This window comes from Zophobas morio, unplaced genomic scaffold, assembly GCF_036711695.1.
Source record: "Zophobas morio isolate AGI-343-1 ecotype UQ-CSIRO unplaced genomic scaffold, CSIRO_AGI_Zmor_V1 ptg000011l, whole genome shotgun sequence".
In the NCBI taxonomy this organism is placed as follows: domain Eukaryota; kingdom Metazoa; phylum Arthropoda; class Insecta; order Coleoptera; family Tenebrionidae; genus Zophobas; species Zophobas morio.
Window position 1 is genome coordinate 9,543,635 of NW_026972116.1, and position 21,506 is coordinate 9,565,140.

At 33.7% G+C, this 21,506-nt stretch overlaps 2 protein-coding genes across 4 annotated transcripts; one reads left to right on the forward strand and one right to left on the reverse strand.

Annotated features, from left to right (window-relative positions):
- Window positions 1-12: 12 nt before the first annotated feature.
- On the forward strand, window positions 13-1,621 carry LOC135126868 (ras-related protein Rab-39B). The gene is made up of 2 exons (XM_064053063.1): window positions 13-210; window positions 261-1,621. The coding sequence occupies exons 1-2, from the start codon at window positions 103-105 to the stop codon at window positions 807-809; spliced, it is 657 nt and encodes a 218-aa protein (XP_063909133.1). The 5' UTR covers window positions 13-102; the 3' UTR covers window positions 810-1,621.
- A 35-nt stretch (window positions 1,622-1,656) lies between these two features.
- Window positions 1,657-21,482, reverse strand: LOC135126870 (NADP-dependent malic enzyme-like). 3 transcript variants are annotated; one of them, XM_064053064.1, is made up of 9 exons: window positions 21,230-21,482; window positions 12,872-13,034; window positions 6,174-6,332; window positions 5,936-6,117; window positions 5,539-5,888; window positions 4,979-5,490; window positions 4,757-4,927; window positions 1,961-2,084; window positions 1,657-1,906 (listed from the first exon to the last, which is right to left on the reverse strand). In XM_064053064.1, the coding sequence occupies exons 1-9, from the start codon at window positions 21,370-21,372 to the stop codon at window positions 1,785-1,787; spliced, it is 1,926 nt and encodes a 641-aa protein (XP_063909134.1). In that variant the 5' UTR covers window positions 21,373-21,482; the 3' UTR covers window positions 1,657-1,784. The 3 variants fall into 3 exon arrangements, with proteins under 3 accessions (XP_063909134.1, XP_063909135.1, XP_063909136.1); XM_064053065.1 differs by lacking the exon at window positions 21,230-21,482 and adding an exon at window positions 16,460-16,517; XM_064053066.1 differs by lacking the exons at window positions 12,872-13,034; window positions 21,230-21,482 and adding an exon at window positions 12,637-12,742.
- Between the last annotated feature and the right edge of the window lie 24 nt (window positions 21,483-21,506).

A 21,506-nucleotide genomic window follows, 5' to 3' on the forward strand; every position in this document is an offset into this window, starting at 1 on the left:
GTGTCTATTTTACCGACATCATCCGTCACTTGTCAAATGCAATCGCGAGTGTCAATAAATAAAAGTAAATAGTGCAAATAAATTTGTGGAATGTTATAAAAAATGGTAGAACCAATATTCGATTACCAATTCCGTCTTATCCTAATAGGTGACAGTACAGTCGGAAAAAGTTCACTATTAAAGTATTTTACTGATGGCAAATTCGCAGAGGTAAGACCATTGTTACTTAACTGCGTTGAAATCAAAGGTTATAATTGTAGCTCTCAGACCCCACCGTTGGAGTGGACTTTTTTGCGAGACTCATAGAAGTTAAAGACGGCACTAGAATAAAATTACAACTATGGGACACAGCTGGACAGGAAAGGTTTCGCTCAATCACCAAATCCTACTACCGAAATTCAGTTGGTGCTTTGTTAGTTTATGATATTTGCAATAGGGCTAGTTTCGAACACATTCCTGTCTGGATGTCAGAAGCTAGAAGGCATATTGAACCTCATAGGCCCGTTTTTGCACTTGTTGGTTGTAAACTAGATCTTGTTAATAATGGAGGTCAAAGAGAAGTTTCTAAAGAGGAAGCAAAAGCTTTTGCTGACCAGCATGGCATTTTCAACGTAGAAACCTCAGCAAAAAATGGTATGAATGTCGAGGAGGCGTTCAGATCTGTCACCCAAGAAGTGTATAATCGGATACAAACTGGGGAGTATAAAGTTGAAGATGGTTGGGATGGAATTAAAACAGGGTTTGCACGCCCCAATGGGTTGGATTTCAATTTAATTGAAGCAGAACCTGCTAAGTCATCTTGCTGTTAAAAATAATTACGACTATTTTATTATTAAAATATGTACATACATTATGTATAATTAGACACTAAAATTAATGACCTAAACTGTGGATTTCACTTTTGTACAGGAATATTTATTCAGCCGAAATTAATGGTGAACACGTTACAGTACATCACTGATTATTGGAACAGAAATTTATTGTTACAAGCAGTTACTAATTTCGTGTGCTGTGCTATTAATTATAATTAAAATAGCATAGTATTAGACAAGTCTTCATACACTTTGTTAGGTGCGTTTTGATGTCAATTATTGACTAATTCTGTTATACTTAATTTAATCAATACTTGTGAGTCATAGTTATCAGATCAGAGTTGGATCGTACTTGGTTAAATCATTTCAGAAAGTTTACTTTCTCGTAAAAATGGACTGGTGAGAGGCAGAAAGTTAAAAACACCAATGAATAGTTTTCCTACACTTAGTTGGTCATTTGTGATTTAAATCAAAGTGAAAATTTTGGAATGCCGCCCCAAAACAATATTGTTTTTGCCAAGGGGGAGCTTATTTTCAAAGTGATATTTTTGAAATGCCACCCAAATTATCAAAAATAACACTTTAAAAATAGTACTCAAATGTTTTCATACATTTTGTGATACAAACTTGATTCATCTATTGCTGTACTATAGTAATTATGTAGAAATGTATCTAGTCTTGGAATGTTCAACTAATTTTTATAGAGGTTGTTTGTCCTTTTTTGTAAAACGTACTTTATTTTAGCACTGATAAAAATATTATTGTAGTTGCTACGAGAGAAAAAACCTGATTAAAGTATATAATTATTACGCCGGAGTTTTACTGAACAAATAAAACAACAATATAAAATAATAATTTATATTTAATTTAAAAATAAATTTACAAAATAAACTCGTCGACAGTTCACTTTGCACCACCAACCGAAGAGTAAAATATCAACATGTATAGTACCTATCAATACAAATAAATTATTTATTTTCCACTGCCAGGGAACGCGTAAGTATCGGGAACAACAGAGGTGTAATCCGTATTATACATTTGGGCCCTGATGAAAGCTTCTATGTCATCTGGTTGCGGGCAAACACTCGCCGTTCCTGAAAAAGTACAACCATTAAATTGTAGAAACAATATAAATTCATGGTAATCACCTTGTTTGTATGAATATTCTACAATCCTTGAGGCAATTTTCACTGAGACGTCTTGAATCGTTGATAAAGGAGGATACAGACTTCCCTTTTCTAAATCTTCTTCAGTTACCAATTCATCCAAAGCCTGAAAATAATACCATCTATGTAATTAAGCTGTTATCTAGAATCACCGGATAGATCAAGCAGTCACGTGAAAGACGACGCGTGTGTGAGGCCCAATTGAATCAACAGAAGCTTAATGTCATGCGCTGTTTAACCAATGGCAACGCTGGCTTCTTATTCACGCGCTTGTATTACTATATCTGTTCAGCGATTCTAGCACAATCATATAATGTCGTCAGTTAGTGAGATAAGTATTTAACAATAAGTTAAGTATACTACGTGAAAATGGAATAATCAGATCTCATAATCACTCTACAAAAATTTTATACGAATACCTATACAAACATGAATTATTTGCAAAAATATAGAACTACACCAAATAATAAAAACGCAGAATTTGTTTAGAATTTTTCATATGTATTTGCATTATTATTATATTATTGTTTATATTTATGTATTTTCGCTTTCCTAACAGAAATGAAATCCTTAAAATGAGGACACAGTTCGCTGATTGTGATTAAAAAACACAGTTCAGTGATTACAGACCTCATTTACCTGGGTTGAGATTTCTAATTGGTAAATTTCTAATACAAAAATTGTATCGCTCTTCGCTAGTATCATGCCAAAGATTGCTAGATCGAAATTATTAGGTCTGTGTATAACTTATGGTCACGAGATGTTTTTTATGTCTTACTTGAACTTAAACTTAAGCCCAAATCGCAAATATTGTTTATATATAGATTCCAGTTCCAAGTTATTCGGTACCTAAATATAGTTTGTAACGGAATTGTTGTAGACCTTGTAAAGTTAAAATGGTGCTAATCAGTGGTTGGAAGTAATTCAATTAGGTACAAGTAATTTATTACTGTATTTCAATTCCTTTCCAAGTAATGAATAATTGTAATGCATTACTTTTCAAAAAATGTAATAAGCAATTGCAACGAATTATTATTTTTTTTTTGAGTAATGCAGTCACTTTTACAATTACTTTTTGCAATTACTTTTAACCCAAATGCTTAAAAATATTGTTTTTTCTCTACAAATTGTTTACCTGACCTGCTGGGATTATTATATCTGGTTCGTCCCCACAAAGAGAAGATTAACCCAGTACGGAGTTAAAATCCAAAACGAGTTTAGCACAGAATTTGTTACCAAACCAGGTAACCATAATATACATAAGCTCTTCATCATTTTAAGGGTGAGCTAAAGCATATTCCAACATAGGGAAATACATATAAACTTCTACCCAAGTTTTTGCCAAAAGTATACGTCCGATTGTAATAAACTTCACACCGTTGAAATGGGCGTAAAAAAACCCTACCCAAACTGCTTTTCCGTTTTTTAAATTTTGTTGTCAAAAAAAAGACTACGACGCGTTAAAATTGTGATTAGTATGAGATTATCTGGTCTTCGCTATTTATGGATCAATTTTAAATTTTCAAAAAGGTAAATTAGTAGAAATTGTATTGAAAAATCCATTGGGCTTTACAGAAGTAAAATATCTTAATAAATAATTGAATAAACAGGGGCAGAATATTTAAAATTTGTGGCCAAACAAACTTTAGCCATTTTTCTGGTCCACTCAAATCTATAACAGGTAACCGATACAGTCCGTCTTTTTAAACCCCTTAAGGCAATTAAAGATAGACTTTTAAGTTTACATTATCTTGTAGCCCCCTTTTAAATATTTAGGAACATTCTTTTTATTATAAATTAAAAGACTAACATTTACGATACATTTACACGTAGCCAATAAGATATTTTGAAAACTTCCACCAATGCAAATTTTTGTTTAAAAGTTGTTGCAATTGTCATCGAACCTTTATTTGTGGCTAGAGTGGAATGAAATTAGGCACAAAAGAATCAGCTCTTCAATTTTTGGTAAATTATGTAACATGTTGCCCCACAAGAATTCCATCTAGCGCCGCAGTGGAAAGGATGTTTAGTATTGGCGCCGATGTTTTTAAGACAAAACGTCATGCCTTAGCTGACGAAAATTTTAAATATCAGTTATTATTGAATTTAAATTATGAATATAGTCCTCTTGCGTGAAGTATTTATTTGTTTTGTTTTGTTTTATTTTATTTACTGATGTGAATATGTAACAAATGCGTTAGTAAAATAAATCGCTCACTGCGTTTTTCATTCTAACACGTTTTTTCTTGACCCTTTGGACCCATACAACAAATATGTAAAATTGTGTCTTCATTAAATTTTTCAAAGTGCAAAAAGTAATTATTCCAATCACTGGGGTTAACAGTTCAACCTGAACTGGAACACATGAGCCCATCTCGACATGAACAACATAAAGTTAAATTTTTGTGTGATTACTAATTCATAAAATGTTTGCACAATAAACCATGCGAATCCGCTCATATAAGATTTTAAAACCAAACTTTCCATTTCTAATCTTGGATTCTCTAAAATTAGATGGCTCTTGCGGTAGTAATTGTTTTTCTTATACTTAATGGCTATAATTAAAAGCAATGTTTTGTTTCCTTGTAACCTGCTCATCCTTTCACAAATCATTTTGAAACAGTTGGTAATTATTACCAAACTGAAAGCATGAGTCACCAAAATGTTTTACGATATTTTAAACTACAACTGGTTGAACTTGAAACAATAACGTGCTATTGTTAATAGGCAACAATCAGTGATTGGCTGATTCAATTACGTGATAATAGGTATGCACACCTCAGCAGCAATCAAAAATATGTCTTCGCCGATAGTACGGATTCCAGCACACATAGCTGCCAAACCAACGCCCGGGAAAATGTACGAATTGTTTCCTTGGCCTGGAACGTGAGTCTTTCCATTCAACTCCACAGGGTCGAAAGGACTGCCACTGGCAAAAATCGCTTTGCCCTGAAAAAAATCTCATTAATAAGCTTTCAATCCATATCTAGTCTCACATACATCAGTGAGTTTATAAGCTTGTTCAGCAGTGCATTCAGCCTTCGATGTTGGATTACTCAAGGCGAAAATAACTGGGCGTTCATTGTTCTTGGCCATTTCCTTCAAAATCTCCTCAGTGAAAGCACCGGGAATTGCGGCAGCACCGACCAGCATGGACGGTTTGAGGGTTTTTACAGCTTCGGTTAAAGTTTTAATGTGCGGAACTGCCTGAGCGAAAGGCGCTTTATGTGCACTAATGCCACCCTCTGGCCTGTCCTTGACAATCAACCCTTTTGTGTCGATCATGAAGATCTTCTTGTGGGCGTCTTCGTCTGAAGTACCCTCGGCTTTCATCGCCATGACGCAGAGGTTTGCTATTCCAAGGTTAGCTTCACCGGCTCCTTGGAATAAGATGACGTGATCGGATAGGCGAGTTTTAGTAATCCTTAGGGATGACAAAAGGCCGGCAACGGCTACACTCGCAGTACCTTGAATATCGTCGTTGAAAGTGCAGAAGTCATCCCTGTACTTGGCTAAATTTGGAAATTAGTAGATGAAAATGAGGAAAAGTGGAATATTACCTAATAAACGGAAAGCATTAGCGTTTCCGAAATCTTCCCATTGGATGAGGGTACTCTGTCCCCATCTTCTAACCACAGCGTGGACGAACTCATCAATAAAATCGTCGTATTCTTGTCCTCTTACACGCTTTTGTCTTAGGCCGATGTATAAAGGATCGTTTAGCATTTTTTCTGTATTAGTTCCTACATCTAAAGTTATGGGTAATGTTTGGTGTGGTTTAATTCCAGCTAGAGCAGTATACAACGACAGTTTGCCTATCGGTATACCCATACCACAGGCTCCCAAATCACCAAGACCTAAAATACGCTCTCCGTCGGTCACCACGATTACTCGGACATCCGACTGAGGCCTAAAAACGAATCAACAACTGCGAAACTATGTATTCAACTCACTTACCAGTTCCTTAAAATATCATATATATGGCCCTTATCATATATAGTGATAAACAAGCCTCTTGGCCGACTGTAGACTAACCCGAACTTCTGACACGCTAAACCTACAGTTGGTGTATAAACTAGAGGCATTAGTTGTTGCACGTTATCGCCTATGAGGCGATAGAAGAGCTTTTCGTTGCGATCCTAAATAATTATTCAAGAAGATTAAAAAGATGTTTCGCGCGATGATTAAAGCTTACAAGGAGATTTTGTAGGTACATGTATTTGTCAAGATCGTTGTCAAGACGAGCAAGGCAGACGCAACAGTGCTCTACTTGTTCTTCTTGAGTTTTTACCCTTGGAGGAAGAAAACCGTGGATACCCAATGTTTGACGTTCCTCCCAAGAAAAAGCCATGCCCTAAAACATAAAAAAAGCACGTGACTCATTTGGTGATACATAACAATCCCTGATAATTTAATAGTGAGCAATATTTTCATTAAATGCAAATCAGCGCAAAAATATTGTGAATTTAAAAAAATATATAAACCTAGAAGAAAATAAGAAATCATAAATTAGATGCAGTGTGATGTACCTGAATTTGAAATTTAAATTTCGCCCTGAAGAAAAAACCAATGCCGTGAAACCGCATTTGATAAAATAAAAATAAGTAATAATAATACTCATAACAGGCAACCATGGATGTTTTAAATTTCGGCTTAGAATGAGAAATGGAGCGCAGGTAGATTTCAAAAAGGTCTCACAACTTGTTTTTGTTATTTATAAACAAGTGATCGTAAACAAAAAGGATAGCTTAAATTTAATTTTTAATTTTATAAAAAAGCAATTGTTTAAACACAAAATGATTCGTATTCGACGCCACAGTCTGCATCTAATAAGAGTAATGAGTATAATATCAGTTTGTTGATGATTTTCTAATCTGAAATGTGCGAAACTTCGACTATTCATCAACACGTGTTATTTTTGTTTTATTGTTTGTAAATTCACAGTTCGTGTTAGGATTTTTAACTGCTTCTGATTCTAACATAATTTAACAACAATAAAAATGTTCCTGCAAAACAAGTGGCAAGAAATTCATTTAGTCATATTAATGTGTAATTTTATTACATCCGAATTCTTTTCTCACGTCTTGAATTTGAACATTTATTCTCGAATTAATATTTTGATTTTGAGTATATCTAATATGTGCCTCGTTGTGTTTATTTCATATGTGCTTGTTTCATGTGTTATGTGGATTTGTTGAGACCATGATGTAATCTTTATAAACTTAATTATGATTTAATTATTGCATAGTTTAACCTCATGTAAATTCTCGTTGGTTAATAAAACTGTTGATAGACTGTAGCATAATGTGAATGTTCACCTGCAATACCAGATTTTCGATTCTAGTGAATCAGGGTGCGAGTGTTTAAAATCCATAGCGCGTATTGTGCTTGTGGTTAGGGCAAATAGACCTTCACGAGGAGACGCCCTTCGCGCCGCTGACTGCTATAATTTAAATTTGTCGCCCCACCATCGCAATAACTTGAGTTCTTCAGTAACTTTGATGACGATTTCTTTCTTCTCTGCTTGTTAAAATTTATGATATTCAAATGTTTGTTTTGTTTTGTAACTTTCGATTTTATTGTTGGAAGCTGGAGAGGTTTTTACAGCTCAGAATTAAGTCCGGTTATTTCACAGTTTTACCCTCTCAGTAATGGAGGAATAAACAATTTGTCCTCGATATTTGGCATTTTGATTTAGGGACGTTTTTCCAACTTGAGGTTTACCTCTTTCCATTTGAATGCATTCCGCCAAACAAAAAAAAAACACACACACATAATATAGGATTCCATGTTGACGAGTACAACTGAAGCCCAAATTTTTTAATTTTCGCGGGTTTTAAAATTTTCTAAGTACAGGTCTAATTTTGGCGGATATCTGGGTTATCATAGTAGTTCAAGAGAGTTGGATAAAAAAAGGTAGTAACAGTGTAAGAAAAAGACAAAAGTCTATGAGGGCATGGAACGCGCGACCTTCACGTTTTAAATCGCCGACTCGAAAGCAGTTATCCAGCGAATGTCCGTGCCCAAGTTCTGCTTAATTAGTATAAAAGATTGTTATACAATTTAGATTTTCTGCGAAAATTTGGAGGTCTCAGGAAAACTCAAAGCCAATTCATAAATCACAAGTACAGGAGTAGGTATGTCATCACATAAAATTTAATATGAAACATTTCAAGGGAATGCCATTACATTGTTGGTGGGATGACTAGACACATTTTGGTTAACGTTTTACCATCTACACGGTATTCCTAAAATAAGTACATATAAAATTTGGTAGAATCAGCCGATAGTTTCGGAAATTATCTGTCTAATAAAAATTGGCACAGACGGCAATAGATAGACAGATGGAAACGGGGACCTACTTTTTCGTACACTTGGGGTACTGAAACGTTGAGAAAACATGACAGTAGGCATTCGTAAAATTGAACCTACGGCAATACTTTCACGTTTCAGGACCCCAAGAGTACGAAAAAATAGGTGTTAAAGATGGGTCAACCGTTTCCGTTTGTTTGTCTGTCGCCGTCTGTGTCGACTTTTATTAGACAGATAATTTCCGAAACTACCGGGCTGATTGGTGTCAAACTTTATATATATTTTAGGGGTATCGTGTAGATGGTAAAACCAAAATGTGTCTAAGGAACAAAGGTTCTATGAATCAAATGTACATGAACACAGTTTAGGTTATAATTGTGATTTACGTTCGATTCTGACTAGTGGCTTCCAATAAACTCTTTTGGAAACAGAAAACCAATGTTCACTATTTGGCGGATTCTACTTTGTTAATAAAGAATTACAATTTGTAACCATGGTTTTTACTTGTTTCACATCATTTCGAGTCTTTATCTTTCCCACATATATTCCGGTTTTTCGCACACTCCCATTTTTTGACCAATTAGAGAAGGTATTTCAGTGCCTTATATAATTATTTATTAAATACACATGGGGAATTTCCCAAGGCACATACCACTAATCACAATAATCATTTTCTTACAATATAATGACTTTGGTTATATAAACTGTAACAATTGGGCAATAAATTAACTGTATCCAAGGCCTAACGCACCATTATAAGCAACTTTCCGTTCAACGACACTTGAACGTTTTTCTAAGTACCGAGTTTCCGGGAAATGACACCTGACATTCAAGAATACAAGCATAGTATGATATAATCATAAAAATTTTATCAAACACTTCGGAAAACCTCAAAAAAAATGACAAACACGAGCGACATTAGATAGGATACCCTCCAAATAACATTGAATCACCCTCAGGTACGATAAGCATTAGCCAATAACAACATGAAAGGTTAATTTGAGGACGTTTTACAAAAATGCGAAACATTTACCACTGACGTGATTCTCGTTATGGTGTGATTGTGTTATCGAGTTGTGGAAGTGCAACTTCCTCGTGAAACACTAAACACTGTCTGGTTAAAAATTATCATTTTATGTTGTGTTAATTTAATTTGTGAAGTATTTAAAATTTTAGACTTCTCCAAAACGCTAAGTACTACTGGTTAGAAACTACTTATTTAATAAATATTTGATTGTATGTATTGTGTAAACGGTCTCGCCCAAATATATTTAACTGATTTTGTAAATGGGTGTGACTAGATAATTTTTGGTTATGAGGAGAAACAAAATCACTCAGATTGGGTGTTTCCATTTTTCGCACACACAATCGTTATAACATGTTATGTAATGAAAGGATAAAAATTGTCAACAAATGAGTCGGATAACCTCTTTTGATCAAGGACGGTCAATGCATTACTGGCCTCAGAAGTCAGACGTAAAGCAGACAATAGGGTATCAGTTTTTTGCAAATTTCGTATACTTTTCTTAAGAAATTTGCGTTTGATGTTGCAATCAGGAAATCTCCACACCTGCGTTCTTGCGCAACGAGGAAACAACTAGCAGCATCACGTAATCTGGCATTTTAATTAAATGCGAAAAAGTTTTAACAAGTTTGTTGCTATTTGGTGGCTCCTTTTATATTGGTTTAAAATGACGTGAATTAATAAAATTTATTATTCTACTTTACACCCAAAAACGTGGACTTTGGAATATGACACTGCAATATAGCAACCATACAATACTGCTAAAAAGGCCTTGGACCTTGACCAGTCAGTTGGAATCCACCAGTTGCAAATCAAAGGACTTTGAAACCCAATTTTACAATTCTTGTTTTGACGAACAATGGTCATTCGTTCACCCTAGAATCGTATATTATCTGCTGGTTATAAAAAATTAAATAAATACCAATGTCTGCGCAATACCAAATAGCTACGGCAAGTTGCATGAGTCAGCAATGCCTAGGTCAATCAAAGCAAAAAAGCCATTTTTTTTTTAGATTTGATATGCTTCCGATTCTTCTTAACGCACAACAGCCAAAAGCGTCAAATTTTCGTACCATTAGGTATATTACAATCATATTATTAGCAATTGCAAATTATTGCTCAGAACTTTCACGGGTGTAACGAGCTTTAAACGCAATCAAGATCAATGTTACATCAATTCCACAGCTTCAAGTGAAAGGCGTGAAAATAACTAGGACACTAATATACCTATTACTGGATCTCCAATAAAATAGAACATTTGATCTTGTCCTTCATGTAAATTGCACATAAAAATTAATGTTATTATACAATTACGTTTAATTCTGTAAACATTCGATGCAAAAATCACAGATAAGTTTGTTTTGTCTAATTATGTTTGTTTTGTTTGGGAAAAACATACTTAAGTGAATTATACTTAAATTCAGGTCATGTCCAAATACTGATGATACTCCAAGTACCTGGTATCTATGGAGGTATTGCAAAACCGCCATACGAAAATATTTATTATGAACGAGATCTTTAAACTGATATCAATTATTTTCTGATCACAGCACGATATGCACCGTATCGGTTGTTATTAGGTAGGTAAGTTAAGTACCGGAGATAAGTAAAATTATATAAATAACAACATGACAAGCACTGTTTTATCTGTGTACAAACGAACCTGAAGAGGTATACAATCATTTTTAATACTTTAATATTTTGTTAAATAATGTCAGATTCGTCGCTATGCTGAGTAAGCAAATAATTGAAACAATTTATAAGAAATATTGGGCACAGGATTAATTACATTTCTTCCATTTTAACTCAAACGTTGTGACTTTATTGTCAATATAGGTGCGCTTAACTTTCACTTGTGTGTAAAACACATTTATGTACTTTATTACGTATTTAAAAGGTGCGTTATCTACATTTTTCTCGATGGAAAATTTAGAAGGTCAGCAGAAGATCAAGCAGGAAATTGAAGAAATTGGCGGAATCAAAGATAATGTTATTAAACAGCGAGGTCACTGCGGCTACACGGGACATTAGACATTAATCACAGTTAATGACCTTCATTCTTTTATTGATAATGTAAATTTTATTTATTTATTTTCTCCGAAACAATGCAATTATTGTGTAACATTTACGGGTCCAGCAAATGTCACTATAAAAAGGCCATCAATTCCTTTTCAAATAGAAAGGCAGTATTGACACCGAAGGCAAAACCGCATGAAACCATTTGAAACCGATCCTAAAATGTAATGTAATAAAACTCGTTCAATTTAAATCGTGTCGATTTGTGTGTTGTCATTGGAGAATGAATGCAATTAAGGTCCTGTTAAATTGTCACAAAAACATTAAAATTTGGTAAGACGAAATATATTGGCAGGTAATGGTTTTTAAAATGTCAGGGGACACCTACGTAAATGATTTGTTCAGCAATTAAAAAATTAGGGACATTAAAAAAAGGTCAAATACTAATAGTAGATTAGTTATGTAAAAGGGAAAAATTTTCGCCCGTGAATTTATTGCATTGTAAAACATGAACAGAAAGTCTTGGGTTGGGTTGTAACAAATAGTATGGCCTGAACTGGACAAGAGTCAATAAATAATAATTTGTAAATAAAACTGAGGTAGTACGTATTGTTTTACATATATTATACCATATGATCGAAAAAAAGTCCTCTATTAAGTGATGAAATTTATTTTTAAAATAGTGCTGTTGGTTTTTGCAGTTACCTATTTGAGAGTTTATTTGACAATTAACGGTTCAAAAATGTTGTAGTGCTACAACTGAGGAATATATAATTTATTAAATTTTATACGGTACGAGTATTGTGCGGTACAGTCTAACACCACACCAAATTTAAAACGAAGGTTATAACAATTTACTTGTTGCATTACGCGCATATTTATTTCCGACAGTTCTTTATGATTCGCTTCCTTTAATTGCGATCAAATAATATACATATTTCATTTCGTTAAATTCTAAGTATAAGTGGAATTATACAGCAATTATAGAGTGAAGCAATAATAAAACAACCCCATTGTTCTTTAACAAACCACATTCGTTTGTTTTCCACATAATAAACATTTTTTTTTTATTTTCCCAGTACCTACACAATGTGTTTTCCATTCCCGTAACGATTAAAGTAAAACTTAGGATTGCAACACTGATAAGCCCCACCCGACTTAACAAAACAACCATCACTATTAAATAATAACCGAAAACTACCCCACTAAAATCGCACCCTAATTGGGTCACAACAAATCAATTACTCAAACTTCATTAGCGTTTCCTTCGCGCAAATCCCTTGCACCCCAAAACCCTCAAATTTACCCTTCCGTCAATATCAGCCAAATTCGTAGGAAAACACAACGTCTTCGGGGAAGGTGTGAGACCCCACCAGTCCGTGTCCGAACCCATGGCACCCTTAATCTACGCCACTACTACCACGAATGCCCACAAAAACCATCGACCATAAAGTAGGCCGTGTTTTGTCGATAACAGCGGCGTCCCGGCGTTGTTAAGAAACCGCAAAAAATTCCATTAAGTAACGCAAGTCATTTCGTACCTTGTTCCAACCGGGATTCGTCAGCCTGTTGACACCGCTGACGATGCTGTTGCAGCAGGCCTCATTGTCCCCGATGTTTCTTTGGCCCAAGCGATCCCTTTCGTATGTGGACATAGTGGACGTCTGCACTTTTGACTTGTTGGCGAGGTCTAGGCGATGTCCGCTGAAATACGAAACAGCGTGAGAGGAGAATAGTGGACGCAAGCGCGTCGACGACGTTGGTTGGGTGCATCAGCTGTTGACGCCGACGGCGGCGTCGTTCACACACGTGCGTGCTGGTAGGCAGATGGCAAGGAAATCATGGTGTATTTTTGGCTGCACTTTTACTTTACTAAGGCTTTTCTCGGTTTTTGGATAAGATTTTCAATCAAAATGTTGCTGACGTGTTTTGACAACATATCTAACATTTTTGTTTAGTGTTCAATGTTGTTAGAAAAGCGATTCAGTTAGTTTACAAAATTAAGTAGCTGACAGATCTAACTCAAAGTGAACTTGAAACTTTCCATGAGTAAACAAACCAGAGTTATTTGTTTAACAGGACAACAAATGCATCTGTTGCCGCGAATGATGATTCATGATCGAAGCGAAGCCGAGGATACACCTCCCCAAAAAGTTAATGACTTTATACATATACATAAATAAAGAATATCAAAAAAGCAACATTAAAAAACCCACTATCAGCGCTTTTTGATGTTCTACAACTGGTTTCCACATCATCGTAATACCAAAAATGACAGAAGCCTAGACAAAAAAAAGTAAAAAAAAATATGACGCAGTATTAGTCTTCGAGAAAATATACAGAAACTATTACACCTGCGATGTGATTGACAGACCTCAAAAACCATTGGTCAATTACAAAAATTATAGGCATTGTAACATTTTAATTGAGCCTCATCCCTCAGATTATCTCAAAAGAGGGAATGGAGCTCATTTTAGTTTTTTGACAATATCGAAGTAAAATCGTAAAGCTTGAAATTTCTACGAAAAAACTGCTATCAAGTTTTGTAGGTATACTATGGGTCTCCACAAAAATGTAAAAGAACACAATTCTGTGCAAAAAATCTAACTTGTATAAATTTTATCGGCTAATTCATAATTTTATTGAACTAGATTTAGATTACACAATAGTTAAATTTGTTACAAACTTTAATAGGGAATAGATTCATAAACCAAAAAAAAAAAAAAAAAAATCGTTCCAAAAATGACCCTTAGGTAATTGTAATGGCTACACTGTGTTCTACTATGGGTTAGCAGCAAGGTTGAAACCCATAAGCAATTGATTCTACATGAGAAAATTAGCGACAGTGATTAAAAACATATCGATTTCTGAAGAAGTTGATACGTTAATCTTATTTACAATTTATGGTAAAATCTTTGTCATTCAGCATTTTTTAGTGTTAAAATTCATTTATAAAAAATATTCTCAATTTCTCAGTACATGCTTAACTTCGACTGTTCATGCTCATACTTCGAAAGAATTTGGCTATTAGCACGTTCAGATTACAAGCATCAGCCGTTAAAAGAAAAAGAAATGTGATTCATTCAGAGAACTGATTAATTAATTAACCCCACTCAGTTTTTATTTATAAATTTGAAGAATAAATCTTCGGCAAAATTGAAAGATTAGGGACCAATTTTAATTAACGATTTACCATGCTTCCAATAATCTTAAGATATCTGTAGGATTTCACAGCATTCGGTTTTTGCAATTCCAAAGTTAAATTACAAAATACTGTTATAAAATTTTTATTTTTTTCCCAAAAATCTAGATACCAAGGGTGAAAACTCAACACGGATTTATGATGTATGATTTATGAATTATGTTATATCATAAAATTTAAAGAACATTTATTCGGCAGAATTGTACGATGACGTCATCATTTTTTGGGAGGCCATGAACAAACAAATTTTGTTTAACGATTTATCATGCTTCCTATTACCTTAAAATGTTGGTGAAGTTTCAGAGCAGTCGGTTTTGCAATTTCAAAGTTAAATTGTAAAATACAAATTTGAATTTTTTCCTAAAAATCTGGATGACTAGGGTAAAAACTCAACGCGGATTCTTAAATCACACAGGCAGGGCTATGTAATTTTCGAAAATGTAAAATTCGGCAATATGATAAAACGACGTCATTAATTTTTGGGGAAGCGTAAAAAAATTACTTTTGATTAACGATTTACCATGCTTACGACATCTATATATGCTTATCGTATAATAACCTCAAAACGTTTGCAAGATTTCAGAGCATTCGGTTTTTGTTTTTTTTTTCAAAAATCTGGATGTTTAGGGTAAAAACTCAACATGAATCCATGTTTCGTTAAATTTAAATAACTTTTACCAATGTAAATTTTGGACATGACGTCATCCTACTGTTGGTGGGATGATTATCCAAAATTGTGGTTAGGGTTTTACCATCAACACGATATTCCTAATACACATATAACAACAACATATATAAGAACAATCGATCCAGTAGTTTCAGAGGTTATCTGTCTAATAAAAATCCGGGCAGACAGACAGACAAACAGAAAAAGAAGTCCTGGGTAAAAAAAACAACAAGAAATTCTGGAATATAGGGAACAAATTAAAAGGAAATAAACGAGAAAAACCAAGAGGGATAAGAAATGATAAAACCAGCTAAAAACAAAAACAAACGTGGGTAAATTACCATGCTAAAAATTTTAAATGAAAGAAAAAGGAATCGGAAAGGCCCCAAGAGAGTTTGCACTACAGACCAAATAGAAGAAATAACAATAAAGGAATTGTAAATTGATATCAAAGCAAGACAAGCATGACCAAATTAAACCAGAAATTATCAAAAAGGACTAGGAATAAAGAGAAACTTGTAGCTAGTGGAAATTATTTTAAATAAAGCATGACAGTAAAAGATTGTGATTAGCGTTTTACCATCTACACGATATTCCTAACATACTTATGTATAATATTTGACAACAATCGGTCCGGTAATTTCGAAGATTATTTGTCTAACAAAAATTTACACAGACAGACGCCAGACGGAACGCAAGACCTACGTTTTCGTACTGTAGAGATCATGAAACGTCAAGAAAATCTGGAAGTACTCATTCGTCGGACCCTTTTACTTCCTTAGCTTTCAGTCGGAAAGTAAAAGATAATGATAAGTGTCCTGGCGTTATATTTAAAAATTCCATAACTATAAGTCTGTAAGTAATGGAGATCTTACATTCTGAAAATATATTGAACACCCCACAATTACCAAAAAACTCATCTCAAGATTAAGAGAATAAAGGATTAGCTTAAGGATTTTTGTGAATTTTCACTGCTAAATTTTAATCAACTTAATTCAAAACCTAAAAAAAACCGACACAAAAATAGTTTGATATAAGGACGATATAAGTAAGTAATTATTTAATAATGCGATAATGTTATTCATTAAATAACATACAAGTGTTCCGATTTTAACCAAAAAATACGCTGTCGTCTTTTATCACTAAACTATTGGTTAATAACTAATTAAGAAAACTAATACACTATTATAATAATAGCGTAGCTGCCAAAAAGAGGGGTCAGTTGTTAAAAATAAAATATAACGATTTTTATGTACGTACCTTGTCACAGTTCACTGTTAACTAAAGTTTACGATCCAAACGACACCTAATCATTTAATTCAATTTCACGATGGTATTCAATTATTATCAGAGAGATAAACGCTCAACCCAATAACGAAAAGATTAAGGTTGAGCAGTGTTTGCTTGCCAAAGTGCCGACTGCTTGTATAATCGATTATTTTCTAGGGCGTTATGATTCCTTGCTCTTATCCAACGAGCACCATAATGTGCTCGTATAAGGTGGCTATTTTCCTTTTTCACCATTTATTTATTATTACAAAGAAAAAAAAATACTGATATACTTATCTTCTCTAGATTTTTATATGCGTCTTGCAAAAACCTATTTTGCAGTGAATGTGTTTTACACCGAAAGGTGAAGTGTATTCACGCCCAAGACCCTTCGTGTGATTATTCCCCTAATAGACAGAACCGGATAACGAAATTGTATTGTAACAGAATGTACATAATATATCATAGGTGAAACACGGAAGCATGATTATGACCTTGTTTTGTTCAATTGTTATAAAAAATCTGATAAGTGATAACATACTGTATCCAAAATTTGTTTTCAAAAGTTCTCCAAACATCACCCCACCACAGCATACGTTAGGGATTTTATGATACACAATATCAATTTTGAGCGGATTTCTATAAATTGTAAAGCTAATTCAGTGTATGTACCTATACCATCTGTTCCAGTTCCTCCAACATTCTGCATATCGCAAGTGCGTCAAGACGGTCAAAATGCAGCATTTTTGTTTATGGTAACAATATTATCAAATTTATTCCATTCACGATCTTTGTGGATAAGAGATGACTGTAGTTAAAGTTTTATTATTTTGTTGGATAATCTGTTTTAAGAACATAATGCCGAGTCTTTGCTGCTGTCGCTGTCCTCAGTGTTTTGGGCCAAATACTGCTATAGTACGTAGAGTGATAAATATATGAAAATTAATGATCTGTCAAAATACTGAAAACTGTCACGAATTATTGCTATAGAGCAAAAACTTGTAGTCTAAAAGGGTTTTGAGCAATTTCAAGACTTTTCGTAAGTTCATTTCATACGAAATGTTAACTATTTATACAAAACTTTACAGGTCTGCAGATCAACGATCGAAAAACTTTTAGGCCAATCCATTCCAAATTTAAAACCAACATGCTCTGGCTCTGTATAACGACAATAATGAATATTTTACAACTGACAAACTGTTGGTCGATTCACGCGAATATTTGGAAATTAAAGGCGGTAGAACCACTTCGTTTAAAATTTTAAAGTCAATGGGATATAAACATGAAGAAGTTAAACGACCAAAAATTTTAGGTGAAAGAAAAACTTGTCGATGCAGCAAAAATTAATTTTTTACAATTTCAAAATTCCGGTGAAAATGTATTCTTTGTATATCTAGACGAAACGTGGATTTACCAGAAAGGATCTTCCATTCGTCGTTGGTTACATAAAAGCGATTTGAAAAACAACCCAATCAAAATTGTCTAAAGTTTCAAGATTTACCATTTTGGGGCCTTTTTGGCTTTTTAGAGGGGTGTGATTTTTTGGTAAATTCTAAAATAATGACAGGGACTACCACAAGACAATAGACGGAGTACTTTTTTGAAATTAGGTGAATAATCCTGGTTTGAATAAACTACAACAGCGATGTCTACATCATCGTGTATAAAAAGTCAGTGCAGGAATGACTGATTATGATTAATCATGGTGTCAATTTCAATGAAAAAATTTTGAAACAACTTTGGAATTTTATTACACCTCGGACGAACACAACCTGACGTTATGTGACTGATGAAACATTATTGAGTGAGTATGGTCATGAAGTTCTTAGATTATCTCCATACCATTGTCAATACAATCCTATTGAAATGGCGTGGGGGTTTTGCAAAAATTTCTACAATACGCATATAAATTCGTAAATATAATTAAATCTCCAGAAAAGGTAGCAAACTTATGGCTCGAAAACACCTCTAGATGTACAAATGGAAAAAAAATGTAGACGTAGTGAAGACTTATTTTTGCCGACTGGAAAAAACACATGGGAAATTTATTCTTCGAAAATATTTCTCTTTAATTATTTCATTAGGAGAATCTGAATCAGAATCAGTTGGTGATTATGACCTAGATAATGAATTAGATTCTTTCTAGTGAAATAGTTAATTGGGTTGGAAAATAGTAAACTAGGCTTGTCAGGGTTATGCTAGATTTGAAGTTAAATACTTGATTGCACTGAAAGATAAGGCTCATTCAGTAAGTTTACTGTTTTTTGCTTTCACATTTTAACCTATTATTAGTCGTGCCGCAAAGATGAAGTTCAAAAAAATTGGTCGAAAGTTGTTTCGACAGAACTTCCCTAGCTCCTGAAGTACACTGAAACAATCAACTTGGATGGGTGCAGTGCAATACTAAACATAAAAGTATTGTATTCCAAAAATTTTCTGGGAAAATGGAGTAAGCCGTTCCTAATTTAATCAATAAATCAATTGACTCATTCATTAATTTTTTTTCAGACACCTGGATAAGCAAATCTAAAAAATATTAATGCAGTGATAAATCACAAGTACAGACTCATTATATTTCGCACATTTAAGATAGGATTTATTCAGCAATATTTTGAGGTGACGTCATCAATTGTTTAAGGGGGATGAGCAAATACATTTTTATCAAAAATTTACCATGCTTATGATAAATTTAAAACAACTCCAAGATTTCAAAGCATTCACTTTTGCAGTTTCTGATTAAATCAATAAAATAAATTCACGTATTCAATAATTTTTTGAGTCACTCTGTATAAGCAAATCCAAAAATATAAACCAGACAGACAGAAAGACGGACAGACAGACGAACAAATAGACAGACGGAAACAGGAAACCTATTTCTTCGTACTCTAGGGGTCATGCAAGGTCGAGAAAACGTAAAAGTAGAGAGTCGGTCGACGGATTCGATTACAATATTTCCTTCGCTTACGGTCTGGAAGTAAAGATATGATAAAAAGAAGAACATAATTGAAAGTTACACATGACGCAATCAAATTCATAATGGATAAGTTTAAGTCTCCAGATTTATGGTGAAATTATTAGGCAAAATTACAAGAAGCAAGTTTTCAAATCACTAATTCTAAAAATTCTAAAAATATTTGCTTACACAAACCTCATTTGACATACACCCGTTAAAACTTTTATGGCTTAAGCCAAATCACCCTTAGAAGTCAACTGGCTATTGTAAGCTTTGTGGACCCGAACCGCAAGATTATTACTGTCCATTGTTGGCATAATGTAGCTGTGAACTGAATTAAGTAATACAATAGCCAGTTTGACTTATAAGGGTGGTTTGGCTTAAGCCGCTTAAGTCATAAAAGTTTTAACAGGTGTATGTCAAATGAGGTTACTTTACTTGGAATATGTTGTACCTACGTATATTAGTATCATTTTAAACAGAGATGAACAGAGTAATAGAACATCAAATAAATTAGTAAAGGATAAAAATTAATTAACAGCTAAGTTTGTCGTACCATTCCTATAAATATGTCTAAAGAAAATCTGACTTGAATAACTGAATTCATAAACTCATTTTTAAACTAAAAAAGCTGCCAAATTTACACAGCCAAGCCTTATCCAGAGAGATCATGAATGGAATTTATATGTAATACAAACCATGTTCTAAGCATTTTTATTGCCGATAATGCATGAAACATTCATAATATTCGGACAGTTTAGGTCCTCGTCTCAAAATTCACACTTTCAAAAATCATACATACTTAAAAATATAAGTATTTTCTTGTCCGAATTTTTGGTAAAGTAGTGCGATCTCATCAACGATTTAGTTCAATTGCTTTCTGTGACCACAAATTATACCTACTGTTCACACGATACAAAAATTGTTACTTCCTTTTTTACGATTATTGCTATTTACAGAGGATAATGTAAACTGCTTAGGGACAAATTTCGGCGCTTACAGCGTTACATTTTATTGGTCGGCACGAAATCAGCACATTATCACCTCATGTGATTTAATACCGCTTCGCCCATTTCATAGGGCTGATCAGTTCAAGTAGGAGAATCACATAATCTAATTTATTAATATTGTCGGTAATGCAACGCGTATGCTGTATTATAATTATACTCTACATTACATATTTTTTTAATTCAATTTAACCCAAAATGGGTTCATTTAATATTGTTTATTGTCTTTTCGGTTTACATATTATATATTCTAAATTTTATTGACAAAGGATTTTCCTTCAAATGAACCATCAGCTATGTGCCCACGTGTGGGTAATATTTCTCCTTTTATTACTGTAACTCCAACCAGTTAAATCCAAAATGAAGCCGTTCTGGGATACATTTTTCAACTAATCAATATTAACATTAAAAGAAATCAGTTTCATGTGTAATTTTCGCAAATTTATAAACTTTCTTTTTTTTTGTAAAAATAGTAAATCACCAGCTGTGCATTATTATCATTTTAACAAAGCTATTAACATAAATCATTCCAAAATTAAAATTCTGCCTGGAAATACTTTTTTAATTAATAAAATTACACTTTCTTTAAATTTACCTCTCCTAATATACATGTTGACAAATAAGTTCGTAAAAAAAACTGAGAAAAGTTTAATTTCAATCAATAAGTTTAAAATAAACATAAACACGTTAATTGATTAAGACTTGCATCGATCCATGATTCAACAAATGCACTTGCGCATCACTGCCATCTCTTCTTGCAGCAACCACCACCACGTAACGAAAAAAGAAAATTTTACTTACTTTTCCTGGGAGGTTTTCCCAGCGGTATTATTGACGTAAAAATCAAACATTTTAGTCATCTTTCTCACAGCGACTACGCTCGTTCGCCCGACACAACTCAAATGTACCGAGCTTCCACTTACGGTTCGCTTTATATGCATCATGATTTGCTTGTACTTTGCCACTCGTTTAATTTCGCTGCGTGATATGTTCTATGGCCCAGCCAGATCGGGATTTCAAAAGGTACAACGAAAAAAATTTACACAAAAAATTTTAACAGAAACGTTTAGGATGTAGA